The 16760-nt window shown below is 42.5% G+C and overlaps 1 protein-coding gene across 6 annotated transcripts in view; it reads left to right on the top strand.

Moving 5' to 3' along the window:
• The first annotated feature begins 381 nt into the window (after window positions 1-381).
• The window catches only part of SERP2 (stress associated endoplasmic reticulum protein family member 2), a 52848-nt gene continuing 36469 nt past the window's right edge, over window positions 382-16760 (top strand). For 4 of the 6 annotated variants that reach the window (XR_006785706.1, XM_045839085.1, XM_045839089.1 and 1 more), the window contains exons 1-2: window positions 382-626; window positions 5488-5560. Coding sequence is in view for 4 of the 6 variants with exons in the window: in XM_045839085.1 (XP_045695041.1) it covers window positions 543-626; window positions 5488-5560 (157 nt within the window). In the remaining 2 variants the exon portion in view is untranslated. Of the gene's footprint in view, window positions 627-5487; window positions 5561-14689; window positions 15231-16760 lie in introns of those variants that run through there. The other 2 variants (XR_006785707.1, XM_045839086.1) reach the window with 2 other exon arrangements.

Here is a 16760-nt window from a genome sequence, read left to right as displayed (position 1 = left end):
GACCTTAGGCTTTGGTCCAGCCCTCGGCCAGGGGGACAGAGGTGCAGGTGCATCCACACCCCAATCCTTTCCTCAGGACTTGGCGGATCCCTGGCCGAGGAACCCATAGGCGGCTGAGACCGCATCCCTTTTGCGCACACAAAGCCCGCAGCCGCTGAACCCTGGGACCCGCCGCGTTCCCCCGCGAGACAGCGACACCGCCAGGGCCCGAGGGGGTCCGCGCGCTGCTCTCTGGCCACTGGGTGCGGGAGTACGCGCAGCGGCACAGCCTACGGCCGCGCTGGTTAGGTAGTTGGGGGGACCGGAAGGATGGCGAGGAAGTAGGAGAGGGTTTCCTGAGATGAAAGATTACTTCCGTCCGAGCTCCGGCCTCTCTCTGGAGCTGGCTCATTAGGGGTTGGGGAGCGGGCTACGCGAGGCTCGAGGACCGCCTCTTGCCACCTGCAGCGCCCGGGGCCCACCGGACGCTCTCGGCCCAGTACCGGGCTCACGCGGGGCATCTTTGCAGGTGGGAGCTGAGAGCACTTCCAAGAGCCCAAGCCATGGTGGCCAAACAGCGGATCCGCATGGCTAATGAGAAGCACAGCAAAAACATCACCCAGAGGGGGAACGTAGCCAAAACCCTGGTAAGGTGGAGGCGGTGCAGAGCCGGCAGAGCAGGCTGCGCCCGGAGTGGAGTGGAGTGGAGTGGAGTGGAGTGGAGTGGGGCGGGGCGGGGCGGGGCGGGGCGGGGCCGGGCCAGGCCAGGCGGGGCGGCTGCGGGCTTAAGACCTGTCTTCCCAGCTCCTCCGCGCCCGGCTCGCCCCTCCTGACAAGCGGGCAGAATGGGTTAGGAGAGCTAGGCTCAGGGCGGCGCGGGACTCCTCGGTGCTGTCTTGGGCGTGAACGGAGAGGACCCTGGTTGGTCATGACCCTTTTGGGGTGGCTGATGGGGCTACCACGGGAGCGAGAATTCAGCCTTTGTCTCTAGGGAAGAGGGCAATCGCAGTTACAGGAACTGTTAAGGCAACTGCTTGACACAGGGTCCTGAACTTGTTAGGTGCTAGAACGTTTGTTAAATAAGTGATGAATGTGTGCATTAGTGAGTGAGTGAATGAATTAATAAATGCTATTTATCATCACCCGTTCCCAGGCTTCACCCCTTGCACATACCCAACCAACACACACCAGGGTTTTTCTTTCCAGTCCCTTTATCATGTTTTCTCTGTGTAAGTTGGAAAAGCGGCATGAGATTCTTGCCCATATTTCCCTCCATTCTCCTATTTTGCCTTTTCTCTAGTGAGGCCTCTTAAGTCTGGGCTTAAGTTTAAATGCAACTTTCCTCTTGTTCACCCTGTGAATTCAGGCCCATTTTGATGGTATGATCCAGAACTTTAGAGACTAGTTTATTGCCAGGCATTCTGTGCCCTCAAAACTGTAGATTAAAACTTTACAGCAAGTTTTAAGTAAAATTGTGCCTTATGCACTGGGGTTCCTTTTAGCAATGCAAATTATCTTCAACAGAAAATGCTAGGCCTATGATTTTGGACATTCAGAAGCATGCCTTGGATGAATTGTTGAGCAGTGTGAGTCTCCAAGACTATGAGCAAAGGCACTTAAATGAAAATCCAACTGAAGCTCGGGGTTTGGCTGCAAAAGCATGCAGATTTGATGAGACAAGTCCTTTTAGCCAAAGAAATGATGCCGCTTTGATTAACTGAGCAAAAAGCTGAATCCACAATCATTAGACCAGAATTCTTGCAAAACTAAGCAATGCTATGGCAGGGAAACCTTAGGATCAAACTCAGCTGTACTCAGGCCTTTGTGCACAGCTCCAGGTTTAAGTCATGCTTGAAATTTTCTCACTTGAAAGTTAGATCATTTAGTTATGAGTGGCCAGCAAAATGCCAATGTGCCTTTGAATTAGAACCATCTATCACGTAAGTCTGTTTTCCCTATTTATTTTTATTTACAAAAACACTTGCTGTTCATTAACATTGTCAATTTCTAACTGATGTTAACTATTCAAGATTTTATATCCTTAGGATATCAACTCTTCCTAGGATATCGTATACACTAACTGATAATACTGAAAATCTCTAGTTGTGTGATTCTTTTTAATGAACTAAAGAACCAGCATTCAGTTGTTAACTGAACTTGGTTGATAACTTATCTGACTGTAAAAGTAGTAACAAAACAGGAACTAATTTGCAGAGCTGTTTTACCCATTAGGCTTTGTAAACTCAGTATCTGCCACTTCTAGCTTTTCAGGACACTGTAATTTTTGTTTGGGACCTGAAATGAAAATTATTGGCTCTAATATAAAAGAAAATAGAAAAAAATTGGAGAAAACCTATTTATCTAGAAAATGTAGTCACCTGCCGTTCGAGTTAACACAACTTTCAGAACTGCATTCAAATGATATTTAATCTGTGGTATGAGTGCATTTTAATAAGTTCTGACATACCATGGAATAGGCCCTTCAAAAGTGCTTAGCACCTGTGAATATTTTTAAATGGCCCTACTAATTTTGTAATGAAAGGTTTCCAAACCAAGCCACGATGTATGTTTATTTTCCTTTGGTTAGGAGAGCTTTTGGTTAGCTTTATTATAAATGGATCAGCATCCAAAAACAAAAAAATGAAATTGTCTTTTAAAAAGTAACACTTTAAATCTTAAATTTTATTTTCCTAATTATAGGCCAAAATGATTAGACCTTGAAAGAATTAACTTGCAAGGGATAACTTGTTTAGATGCAATTCAGTAAATGGAGACAGATAAACAGATTCTAATGGAAAATTTGGACTAATCATCAGAAGCAAAGCCCTTTAATTGTATGCAGATACTTCAGTATTTTATTACTGGCCAATAGCTATGGAGTGAATCAATATTATTCCCCCAGATAGCAGATAAAGCCAAGAAACAGAGAAATGGAATAATCATTTCATGATTATACAGTAGTAACTTCTTCAAAATGAAGAGGGAATTTAAATTTCAGAGTTCTGAGTTACCCTGCTGTTATCACAGGGAAAGCCATCCCCTGACATTTTGGAGCCTCAGGAAGTAGCAACTCCTATTTGAAATGAACCATGTAATTTGTGAGATTCTACTGCTTTTCTTACCTTTCCCAGCAATAGATTCAGGGTCAGGTGAATTGTCCCAATGGGACTGTGCTGGGCACCACTTCCCCCCAAAAAGTAACGTAGACTCTCAAAAAGGATATATTGGTATTATGATCACCGGGGTGTTCTTGAGCTCTGAAAGTTCCCAAATAATATTGCTTCGCTGGGAAATGTCATCAAAAAGGTTTTTTGCTCTAAGCTCTGCATGTTAATAATTTGTGTTTTTCTGCAAAGAAAAAATAAAGGACTTCATTTGGTACATGACTAGACCAATAATTCATTTTCAAGCTTCTGAATTCATTTGTTGGCTTTGCTGGAGATGGGGCAAAATGAATTTTCATATAACTTTAGAAGGATGACAGCAACAGAGTTGGTTTCTGGTCAATCATGACAAATTGTTAGGAAGTTAGTGAAAGAGGATGGGAAGGGATAAATGTCACACATTGTTCAGGTAACTTTATTTAATATGTCTACTATTTACTTGACCTCACTTTGACTTGGTCTTTAGTGCTAAAGCATGACACGATAAAAATGCTAGTTAATGTTATCTTATGCAATTATTTAAAGCTGATTTTGTCCTTGTCTAGTCAAGAGCAACCATGTCTTTCCTTGCAGTGTGATTTGCCCTCATACAAGAGCTGTGGTAGATATGAGCCTATCAAGGACAGAGAAGCGAGTGGTTTCAATCCTTAGAGTCTCCCTGCCACTGACACTTGAATCCATACTTCTCTAGTAAAAAAAAAAACAAAAGCAAGGATAACCATATCACCAGTTAGGAAGTATATTAAAAAAGACAATATCCTTCCTAGACTCTGTCTTTACCTGACCTAAGAAATCATGTTTAATGAACCTTGTATGCTTATTCCTTCTTTAATTAACACTTATTAAACATCTACTATGTTTAAGTTCTATATTAGGCATTGCTATACAGTGATATGTGAAAGAGAAAGTGCCTACCCTTGTGCGGCCTGCAGCCTAGTGGTGAGCCAGACATTAAACACATTATCACAAAAATAAATAGAGATACAAACTGTGATAAATATCAAGAAAAAGTACGTGGCAACATAAATGAAAAGTGAACCAACTGAGGTAAAAGAGAGAAGACTCTCTAAGAAAGTTAACCAGTAAGCTGTGAGCCAAAGAACTGTTGTCTTATCTATAATAAAAATTAGTTCTTTAATTTGTATTGTCTATGGCCTATTTTGGGCTCACACTAATGAGCAAATAGTGAGTACGACTTTTTTCACTCTACCTTCTCCCTTTTTATTTGAGAAATTCACTGTGTTTTCAGAAGGCTGTCAAAAAATTTTGTTCTTCTATCATTTGATTTGATTTTTAAGGACCAAACCCTACCTGCAGTAGACCTAGAGGGGCTGCAGAGGGATGTTCTTATCACGTCTCTGCTTTGAGTTTGAGAAGAGCAGGAGGCATGGAGGGCTGGATTGGCATGGGTCCAACAGCACCCCTCTGCATTCCAGGGAATGCAGAAATTTCTCCAAAGTGTAAGCTTCACAAATATTAGGAATTTTATTAAAAATGCTGCTTCTCTCACATCCATTCACAGTTGCTGTGGTACTTCTATGATTCCAAGGATTTCCACTGCACTGCCTTCTCAAATTTTTTAGCACATAGGTTTTGAGAACATGGCTGTGCTCTGTGACCCTACTTGGAATTCCAGATGCAAGAGTTAAAAATGAATATGTTGGCCCTGGCTGGCTAGCTTAGTTGGTGGGAGTGTCATCCAGATGCACCAAGGTTGCAGGTTCAGTATTTGGTTGGGGCACAAATGCAAAGCAACCCATGAATGGGTTAAAAAGTGGAACAACAAAGTGATATTTCTCTCTTTCTCAAATTAATAAATTTTTAAAAATTTTAATGAAGGTTATCAGTGGAAAATACCCAAGCTCTGTAATGAGGCAGACCTAAATTTGAATCCCAGCTCTTGCTCAAGCTAACAAATTTGAGCCTCACTTCTCAAGTGTAGAATAGGGTTGCATGGAGTTGTGAGTGCTGGAAATAGTGGATGTAGACTTCTTAGTAAGCATCTGACATAGAATGTACTTTCAACAAATGGAAGTAATTATTAGTAATATCATTTTTGGCTCCCAAATCACTGTATTGGTCTTATGTATTTATATCCTGTTCCCAGACTATTTAAGACCACCAAGTTCATTGAGTTACAGGAATGTAAGTAAGGTTATTGATGAATATTTTTAAACCTTTATCCTTTACAACTGACTTTATTCATCTCTATCTGTTCATTGGGCATTGACACTCAGTCTGTCTTATCTACAGTGGAGGCCCCAGTTCCTAGTACAGTAACTAGCAGTACTCAATGTTCCCTGAATTAATGACCCTAATCCTACTTTCTCCCATTCTCTTTTAGAGACCGCAAGAAGAAAAATACCCTGTGGGACCATGGCTGTTGGCACTGTTTGTTTTTGTTGTCTGTGGCTCAGGTATGGGTTTTTTACTAACCTTGTATCCCATATTCTCCTCTGTCCTTCAAAACACATGTTTTATTCACAAGGTAAATAGACAAAACATATGTTAGTCTGAGATTCAAGTTAATTTCTGCCTGAGGCCTTGATCTAAATGGCTTTGACTTAGTTTCTATTATAGCAAACCAAATATGAGTAGAGATAGAATTGATATACTATCAAGTTATAATCATAAAATGATTACGCAGAGCAATTAAGCCAACTCTGTATACGCTTTAGAGTTCAGTTGAACCTTTTTGTGAAAACACAGTCTAACAGCATTTAAAACAGAAAGTGGAGCACCTCTCTGACTGAGATAAATCCACACTCCAGAGAAAGGGAAGGTCTTCTGCGTAAGAGGAAGCTTGATCATGCTTCTACATAGAACTGAGCCTTTTACCTGAGCCTCAAGGTACAGTCAGCTCATACTGGAAGGTGACAAGTTCAGAGAGCTTCACTTACACTGACATGCAAATACACATACAATGAGGAGACTTGAGAAAAAGGATCATGCAGTCGTTTCTAGTTGAATTCTAGTTGGGAGTCTTGACATAATTTCTGGTCCCCAGGTGTTGGGTCTCTGAAGTATTGGTGAGTGGAGGTTACTTCTTAATATTAACCATAAGGTAAGCAGTCAGAGGGTCCCCTCTTTACCACCTCACTGTCGCTGAGGCAAGGAAGGACAAGAGTCCACATCTTCCTACAAGGAACCAGGCCTTCCACAAAGACATCATTCTGCTCCAATGTCAAGAGACACCTATGACTAGGGGCAGATCAATGTCTCTGTTCTTCAAGAAACCACTCTTCCAAGGAAACAAAAGCTCTTAGGAGGAAGGAAAGATCCAAAAGATTTGGTGTGATTGTTGTTAAGGCTCAAATATTTTAAAGATGATTTGGCATTCCAAGATGAAAAGATCTTCCACTCAAAGAAACAAAACTGTGCTTCTTTCCCAAAGCTATGTCCACAAAGGGAATCTTTTGCCCAATATGGGATCCCTCATCTTTAAAAGAGTTTAACCCATCCTCTGCTGGAATACTTCTTCAAAAGCCTCTCTCATTTCTGTATAGATCTAATTCTAGTAGAAGTGTCCCCACTCTTTTGAACTACACTGTGCTGTTTCCTCAGTAACTCAGGTGTAGACTCCTGGCGTCACATAGCAGGGACTTGTTCTCTTCTCAACATCTTGAATCTTTGGATGTTTTAAAGATGACTACCTAGTGGTTCCTTCTGCTAGCTAAATTCCCATAGTTCTCTCAATCTGGCCTCATAAGATGTGTTTTCTAGATACATGCCATGACTCTTCTAAAGAATAGTATTTGCTACTGCAGAAGTTGGTCTAGACGTGCTGTAGATGCTACAGAAGCAGTAAGATTGTCACTGCCCTTAACCTCAGTGCTCTGCTTCTATTACTGTGACCCAGCTTGCAGTTTATTTTGAACAGTCACAACACATTCTAGAATCACATCAAGGTGCCAGCCAGACCCCACCAAGATCGTCTTTACATAAACTTCCTGCACGCTCTAGAGATGCAGCTACCTAACCCCATCATACATTGTTTTATTTTATTCATAGCTCTCATCAACATTTGAAACTATTTTGTTTGCTTACTTATTATCCATTTCTCTCTACTAGAATATAAGCTCAAGAAAAGCAATGTTTATTTTTCACTAAATTTGTAGATCCTACTACAGTATTTTACATATTGTGAGTGCTCAGTATGGCTGGCTGGATGGATGGATCAATGGACGGATGAATAAAGCCAGATATTCTGCATACTGTAGATATCCAATTAACTTTTTTGAGACCTAACATAAAGCTTCATGAATATTTATATTAAAATTTTATTGTTAGTTTCAGATGTCTTTCTACAGAGTAGCCATAAATTCTGGAAACACAGAAGAACATGCATAATAAATGGCTTACCAATATTACATTATAATGTGCAATGTGGTCAGTGACATTACACAATATATTCAACGTATTGTCCTTCTTTAGTAATGTATAGTTCAGAGCGTAGTTCAGTGACTTGGATGCATTGATGCAACATTTTCCTCAGTGTCTGCATATTTGTCTGTGATGCATTGCCTCAGATGATGTTTCTCTGATTTTTATCCCAAAACAAGACAAAAACACCTGTGCCTTCGCATGCCACAGAAAAATGAAAAAATCAATCAATATAAAAAAAACTTGTCTATGTTTTCAAGTTTTATGGCCACACTGTAGATTGTTAGATCTTGAACCTTGAGACTTTTATCTAATTATCTTTCTTTCCCAGCTTTATGGCCTCTGAAAGTACATTATTTCTCCAAGTCACTGGTAAAAGTCTGAACCTGGAGAAGTCCCTGGAACACAGTTAGAGACAACTCCCTTCAGGTTGACTTTGAACCTCTCAACAGAACTCCTGCCAACAATCACCATGTCTTGAGGGTCCCCTGTGTACCTGGCCCTGTGCCAGGCTTTGAAACTACAACCTCCTTCTGGACTTGCAGACACTGGAGGAGGCAGATAAAGAAGCTGTCGTTGTAATTCAGGGAGAGAGTGCTGTGATAGTAGAGTGCCCAGAGTGCTTAGAGACCGCGGATAAGGGATTGTCTTAGTCTGATCAGGCTGTTGTAACAAAATACTACAGTCTGAGGGGCTTATAAGAAGCAGAAATGTATTGCTCACAGTTCTGGAGGTTGGAAGTCAGATTTAGGTGCCAGCATGGTCAGGTGAGAGCCCTCTTTCTGGTAACAGATTTTTCTTTGTATCTTCATATGGTACCTTTATGTATTACAGAAGGGGATAGGGAACTCTCTGGGGACTCTTTTTTAAAAGCATTAATTCCATTGCTGAGGCCTCTACTCTCAGGACCTTATCACCTCCCAAAAGCCCAACCTTCTACCCATCACATTGGAAATTTCAACATATGAATTTGGGAGAACACAATCAATCAGGCTGTAGGAGGGACTTCTAGATCATACTGGGCCGAAGAGAAAGTTTCCCAGAGGAGGTGCAGTTTGAGCTGAGTTTTGAAGAACAAACAGCCAGACAAAGGGAAGGTTATTCCACTTGAAGGAACACTATGTAACAAAGGCACAGAGGCTTGAGATAGTGCCCCAGGCTCAGGAGTGGCCAAAGCCCAGTCATCACACAGCCCTCCCCAGCCTGTGCCCTTGCGTGGGAGGGGAGGGAAGCCAATGCAGTTACTTGGTCTGTCTTGTTTTTCTCAAACCTGTGCTAGTTCTCAATTGTCATCCTTTTGAAAGGGCTTTAAAAATCTTCTCTAAATTATATTTTTACATATAGTAGAAACTATATCTTTCTCCCTTGGCTAAATTGGGACACTCTGTTGGAACCCTCCCAGTCTGCAGGAGTTTTTTCAAGGATCAAGCACATTGGCTCTGTTACTTGTTCTGTAGGATTGTCCAGGGGCCTGGATGGGGGACTGCAGGGCCAGGAGATTTGGACTTAATGTGACTAAGGAAACACAGCACTCATTGGCATGCCTTCGTGTCCCGTACTCCCTTAGTGCCACTTCTTTACATCTTCCTAGTTTAGACCATTGTGCTTTTATGGAAAGGCGAGACATAACATGGGAATTGGGTCATCTTACTTTCTCTGCCCCATTTACATGCTGCCATGATCCCTAAGTCCTGGGCCTCATCCCTCTTTTAATCATAACTAAGAATAATCTACTACCACCATGTTTTGTTTTGTTTTGTTTTGTTTTATTTACAACTTTAGCAATTTTTTTCAAGCCTCAGCTCAAGCTGGGCACTACTCTCACAGAAATGTGTCACTCTTCTCCATTCGTCCCTGGTACTGTGCCCTTTCTTTTATCTTTGTACATGTTCTTTTCTAAACCAAACGTCATGAAAAACACAGCAGCACCTTGAAATGTGTCCCCATTGCCTGCTTCCTGGGATTAGCCACAGTTCAGTTCATTTTGCAGAGCCCACTATCCCTCTTGAGTTTCTCCCTTCTTAGGGTCACGGACCACAGGTTCCCACTTATCTTTTCTCTACATTTAAAGGAATATGATTTCCTCAAGTCTAACCATTGCCTTTACCAGTTCCTCTGTTTTATGTAGTAAGCCTTGTTGGTTGGAGGATGATTGAAGCCCCTTAGTACTGTTCTTTCTCACCTCTATCCCAGTTCTGTGACCCAAAGTAGGAGAGACCATCTACACCTCACATGCAATCATCCTCCTGTGCCCTGCACACCCTCACTTCTGCTCTTTCTGTGACACTCACACAAAATCACTGTAGTTTCTGGTGGAGTTTCCATACCTCTACAGACACATACCCCTTTGTGTCCCTCTGATCTCCTTCCTTTGAACAAAATATACCCATGTGCCAGGGTAAAGTTCCACTTCACTGAGTCCCAGTGATACCTTTGAGGCCATTTGTCCTCTTGGAGATCATGTCATTAGTTATTCCCATTTTGTATATTTTATACAGACAGGAAAAATATGAGATCTTCTGATATTAATGAAGATGTGGATCTCATTCCCTTGAAATACCCCCTTGCTTTCATTACCTTACTCTACTAACCCACATTTCTAATTGATGATTGGTTGGGCAAAGTGCTCTTTTTAAAACACAGCACATTTTAAAAGTAGTATTGGTGTACCTAGGGTAAATAAATAATCAGGTCAGGCAAGAAATAAGAAATGCACACCTTATCTGTTTTCCCAGCTATATCCCAGGAAAGAATTAAAGCTGGTTAAATACTGGCATTTAAGTACATGCTCACTTACTGGTTACCCTTACTCCATTTTATGTGGAAAAACGAGTTAACAAACCTGCAAGAGGCTGCAGGATCCCTTTATTATGGGGAGTGATGTGTCCCAGCAAACTTTGACCCTTTGCTTCTCAGTCTCTTTCCTGTATTCTTTCCTGCCTTTCATATCTACAGTGCTGATAAGAGCAAGATAATGAAAGGGAAGGAAGAGAAACTTGGAGAATAGTGAAGGTACAGGGGCAAGGCACCCAGAGACCCCTGGCCCAACATGCACCAAGGAAATACCTACCACCTCACCAAGAAATTGGATAAGAGCACTGGGAATGTGCCAAGGACCCCAAGATCCAAGTCCAAGTACTTGGTGGTGATTTCTAATACCCTGCCCTGTTAAGAGGCAGTTGAAGAAGTTTTACCTAAATAGACCCCTCTCCGGAAGTAAGTAAATTTCCACATTCCACTATTGCAAAAGGTCTCTTAGGCAAAACACTTCTTTGAAACCTGACCAGTTGGCAGTCATAGGTTAAGAGGCCTCAGAGGAGGGGAGAATTTTGGAATCTGCCAGATGTGGGTTCAAGGCCTAGATTTGCTATTTATCAGCTGAATAACCTTGGACACTTAATTTACTCTCTCTGTATTGATTCTCTTACCAATCAAATATGGATACAGGAGTACCTCCACAGGTGGTCCTGGTATTGAATGTTTTCAGGGATGTAAGTGCTGGCCTGCAACATGCTTGAAACCTGGAGCTTCAGCCTTCACCACCTCTGCCCCTGTAGCCCTCACAGAAAAGAGTGGCTCCAGGGATGGATGGTGGGCCGTGGGGCAGGTGCCTGTCATCCCCCCATGCTGAGCCTGTAATTGGCAGGCTCAGCCATCACATTTTTCTGGATCTTTCAGAAAGCAGTAGGCCCTTGCCTCTTCACTCCAAGGATAAGTGTGAGTGTGAACAATTTTAAGTGGTAATACTCTGGGTACACGAGACTATTTTCCCAAGATAAAGCATTGAAATCTTTTAGACCTCCCCATGCAAGAAAAAGGAAGCACCCACATGCTGACTAAAATCAATGAATAGGGGTTCATACTTTAAGTTGAATATCAGAAGTGAAATGTATGTTTCATTTCCTTAACGCAACCTACATAACCACTATTTTGTTATAAAAGTCTTCTTTGTGAGATAGAAAAGCTTTGGGACCATGTGTTCTTTTGAGACACAATGTTATCCAGACAGGGCATTTCAGGGCCATCTAGTCCTTTGTCTTGCTCAATTGGTAACCAGCGTTATTGTTATTAATAGTATATACCTTCTGTCAGAAATCTAAGACCTGCTTCTCAAATACCTGTTAGGGGTCCCCCTCAGGTGATTATTCCAAATAGGCCAAAAAATTGTCTTGTCCTGGGTCTTTGTGTTGCTGGAACCTTTTTAGCTGGTTACATTTACCTGCATTTGATCTCCTAGGACCCCAGATCCACGTTGAAGCCCAAAGGATCTAAACACCCCCATTTTTATAAAAACATTCTTTCATTTCTGCTAGTAATGCAGCCTCTCCCCAGATAAGCAGCTCATTGCAGCTCTCTCAGTCCTTGGTTTCAAAACCTACCTCTTTGGGAGAACTGTTTAATAGCTTCTGAAGAGTTCTTGTTTTCATCTCGAGACTCAGAGACAAGTGTGACCTGGAATGTCTGCTTGAGAGAGTGAAGACTGCTATCTTCACAAGACGCTAGCAGTCGTGATGCCCTTCCCCAGACTACTAATGATGCTAGTCACCGCTGTTTGTGCTCAGAGCCCTGGCTTTTCTCCCCTCTTATCCTCAGCTCTTTTAACAGCCCTAGTGAGAAGATCATTTAAATCTTTTGTGTGCCTTTTACTAAAAGCCTTAGTGAGAAAGATTCTGAGGCCACACTAAAATTTAATGTGAAAATGTGCTGCAATTGATTACTCATGTCTGTCATGACTGTGGTATTAACAGGAGGGTTCCATGCTCATCTTTGCGGCCCCTGGTCTAACCTTTACACAGTGTAAGTGCCACAACATTCACAGGATAACCGTCTTCTGCATTTTCAACTTACCTCTTTGACTACAATGCCTCCTGAACTCGACAAAATTAGGTCTTTTCCTTACCATGCCAGTTGTTCTGACAGTTTGGTCGTTTAGTCAGCACATCATGCTTCTTGTGATCCTGTAGTATTATTTACCTTTTCCAAGTCCTAGTGTGATACTGTGCGATGACAGGAAGTAGCAATCTTAGGTATGGCTCTTTGCAGTGTGGTTGTATCCTTCTCCATTCTCTCACTGAGGTCTCAGCCAGGGATAACGGGTCACCATCCTCTGATCCTGATGGGGGCTCTTCCGTACCAGCCACACCCCAGGGCCCTCCCTCGGACTGCTTCTCCCTCATGTATTCCTGATTTCAATTTTATTTTTTTCTCTCTCTAACCAATCTTGATCTTCATTTCCTAATTAGTGGTTATGAGAATTTCAGTGGTTACTAAACCTGGGTGTTCCTGAAACTGAGAGGCTTATATCTTCCATCAAAGGGAAACCTCCAGGGTATCCGAATTAACCAGCGACTGTTACTTTTTTTCATAATTTTCTATATTCTCCAGTTTCATCAATGAGCATAGTCACTTTTATACTAAAAAGAAATTAAATGTAATTTAAGAACAAAACATCAAGCCTAGTGGTTTGTAGCCTTTTAAAAAAAAACAAACAGCAAAATTCTTTGTTCAAATCCTAGAAACAAATGAAAGAGCTGCTGTTCTGTTTGAAGTGCGATCTGTGTGTGAGTGTGTGTAGTGTGTATGTGTGTGTGTGTTGTGTGTTCGTGTGTGTGTGTATGGGGTACACCGTGTGTTGCTGGATATTCTGATGTTTTCATCCACGGAAGGGAATATCCAGCTGGACCCTCTTTGCCCGTCAAATAGGAAATTGTGTGGCCCCGAGCTGGCCCCCACTATTGCAGTTCACACCCTTCAGGAGCCGGCCAGGTTTATTTGGCACCATCAGTTGTGAGCAGCTGCACTGTTTCTGGGCACAGACATTCCTTTTGTCCATTGATTCACACACTGTACTCTTTTCCTATATCCTCCAGGGACACTACCTGTGGGGGTGGGGTGGGAAGAGAGATAATGTCACAGATAGGTGTTTTTCAGGACAACGTATTCAGAGAGGTATGAAGAAGTGATTACCTGAGATATTCTCAGATGGGCCTCAGCTTCTCCCGTTCTCTCAGCCTCATGTTTCAAGTCACCCATCTGTTCCCCTGTCTATATGGGCTAGGGGCCTTTCCATTTCTGGAAGAGCTAACACCCACCCTTCCTAGGACTCAGTGTTTTTGTTAAGGATAATGTGGAGGAGGAAAAAGACTAACCCACATGTGTGCCAGCTCCAGGGCCAGCCTCCCCGGGTTTGAAACCCAGCTTTGCCACCCGCTAGCTGTGTGGCCTTGTCCAAGTTACTCATGCCCACTTTAACCCTCAGTTCTCCCATTCTTAAAAGGGTTAGTACTGGTTTCTGACTCCTAGGATCCTCATGAAAATTAGTCCTAAGGGTTAATGAATGTTTAGTGGGGTCATGTTAATGGTATTGAAATATTTGTTGTTACTGTCATTATGTTGATGGTCCTTCACCATACCATCTCCCTAGCTATTAACTTCCTTGGCAAGGTTCTGACCAAGATTCTGAATGCTTAAAAGGAAAGAAAGATAACATTGCGACCTTTCGGTGGCGTTGCTTGATGACAATGAGAACACCTGGAGTGGAGGGGCATAGCTCTTTAATACCGAGGCAGCTGCATGAACTCCAGCCATACCTGGACAAGTAGAGGGCAGGGTGTGTCAGCCAGAGGTCAGTGGCATCACTTCTGCAGGAGTGGTTGGAGACTCTTCTCTATTTCTAGAAAGAACTCTTTATAAACTAGACCATGCAGGTCTGTCCACACAGCTACTTTGGCTGCCATTTCTTCATGCCAGGCCCTACAAATACATTTTCCTTCTACTCACACAAAACTGAGGCTCAGAGAAGAAATCAGCCAGCATCCCATGCTAAGAAATGAGAAAACTAGTACCCAAACCTGAACTCCAAACCCAGCTACTTTCTGTTACCCTGTGTTCCCTCTCTCTTACATTTTCCTGCAAATACTGTCCCCTGGTCTCTACCAACTTTCAGCCTTTAGCATATGACTGTGTCTTGAAAAGAATTTCTGTTAAGACATCTCCGACTTTCCCTGCCAGAAAAAGCTCATTGTCCAGAGATACCAGATGGGCAGCCATCCTGAATCTGCTCCAAGTCAAGGCTGCTTTTTGACTGGGCCACCGGGCACCCATCACCTTACTTTTTCCTGGACATGTGCTCCGGGACAGATTCAAATTCACCATGTTTACAGGTCAACCACACAGACACTGGCCTTTGCTGAAGACCACCAGCACTTTCCTAGAATTGTGACATGCAGAGGGAGCCATCCCCTGATGTTTGAGGAACAGAGCAGCCCTAGAGAAGCCCTTCTGTTTCACCACCAAGAAAAGACAAAGATGCACGTCTACTCCGGAACTCCAGCCTAGAGATCTAATGTGGACAATCTGGAGATGCGCTCATCAGCCACTGGCTCCCACAAGGTGACTTGTGACCTCCCTTGTCATATACCACCATCTTCCCTGTGCCCACGGAGCATTTGGGTTTGTGCGTAGTCTCCTTCTCAGAAGAGTGTTTCTGCTGTCTGCATCACCTTCTTTGATAATAATATCCCATTTTTTAACAGTTATTCCTGCCTTTACCTGTCCCTAGCATCTCTCTCTTTTCCCTCTTCGCCATCTCTGGAGAAGCCACCAGGAAACCTTACCAGAAAATGGCACCTTGCTTTTCATTTTCTCTGTACTGATTCTTTCAGAGAGCATAATGATCCATCTTTGCAATGTCTCATCTCCTAACATTTCTACTTGTACCTCACAGGGTTCATAATTTTCTTACCAGCTCTTCTTTCATTTTTTTAAATGAAAAAAAATGATCAAGTTGTGTAATTTCTAGAGTTGTATTATCCTCCTAAGGATATTCCTTTGGTCTGTCTCAATTTCTCAGGACCCTCCTGGATCTCTCCTATCAAGTATTTATTTCCAATTAAAGTGGCTTTCTGAAGCTTTTTACTTTCTGACAGGACAGCTTTCTGGCAGCCCTTCCTATTGTACAGCTTTCTGATGATTCCTGTGCCCTTCTGGCAGTCCTAGTTAACTGGGGTAGGTCAGTCCCCAGGGTAAGAGTGAGTTAGTATGACACAGTCCCAGGCCTTAAAGAGTTGTTGGTCTGTCATGACATAGCTTTCCCTCCAGGGACTGAGCTCTTGGGACATTTAAATCTAAGGGTATCTACTTGATGCTGACTCTTGGCTTGCAAATTAAGCATTTGATGTTTTTAATATGTATTTTCCTCTATAACTTTGGTAGTTATTCACCCTTCATTCCTTCAGTAAATATTTACTATGTACCCAGAGCTGACCTAGGCCTAGGGGAAAGGTCATGAGCAAAATCGTCCAAGGTCCCTGCTCTCCTTTAGCTTACAGTCTGGTAGGGAAGCAAGGTGAGCTAATCAAGTAATTATGCTAAAACATGTAAAACTTCAGACATGAAAGTGTGTGAGGAGAGGCATATAGGGCTGTGAAAGCATATAATACAAAAGGGTGGTATACACTGGGTAAGTGGTTCCCAAAGTGTGGTTCCCAGACCAGCAGCCTTAGCATCACCTGGGAACTAGTTAGAAATACACATTCTCATTGCCCCCACCCCCAGACCCATTGGATTAGACACTCTGGGGGTGGGGTCTAGCATATCTGTTTTCATATGTCCTCAGGTGATTGGTACACACTCAAGTTTGAAAACCCTTGCTCCAGATGGTCAAATAAGGCTTCTCTGAAGATACAACTTTTGAATTGTGAAGGAATAGGGTGGGCTGGGAAAAGTATTTTGCACAGAAAACAAAAAGCATGTGTAAAAGCCCTGTAGTAAGAGCAGAGAGCTTTCAAGAACAGGAGGGATTACCCAAGACAGGAGAAGAGTGATAAAAGATGATCCTGGACGAGATGACAAGATCCAGGATAAACAGGTCATGGAGGCCTCATCAAGGATTGGGCAAAAGGAAGCTTTGGATGTGCATTAAACACAGGGATGACACAATCTTACCTGTTTTTACTTAAAGAATAAATCTATCTGAAAAGATTGAAGAGTTGTAAGAGTAGAGCAGCTTTGGAGGTCACCACAGGCACCTGAAGGAAGATGATGGTCCTTTGGACGAGGCAGGTTTCTGAGGGGAACAGAGAGAAGGGGCCTAATCACAAGATTCTTAGGTAATATTCATAAATCTCAGTTATCAATTAGAGGTGTGAAGGATGACTAGTGTTTTGTTTTATATGCAAGATGGAGGATAGTGATGCCCCGTTTGATAGTGGGAACAGACCATGAGAAGGTCCC

Source organism: Phyllostomus hastatus, unplaced genomic scaffold (genome assembly GCF_019186645.2).
Source record: "Phyllostomus hastatus isolate PE091 unplaced genomic scaffold, TTU_PhHast_1.1 phas_contig_29, whole genome shotgun sequence".
NCBI lineage: Eukaryota > Metazoa > Chordata > Mammalia > Chiroptera > Phyllostomidae > Phyllostomus > Phyllostomus hastatus.
This window is presented reverse-complemented; position numbering and strand designations above follow the sequence as displayed.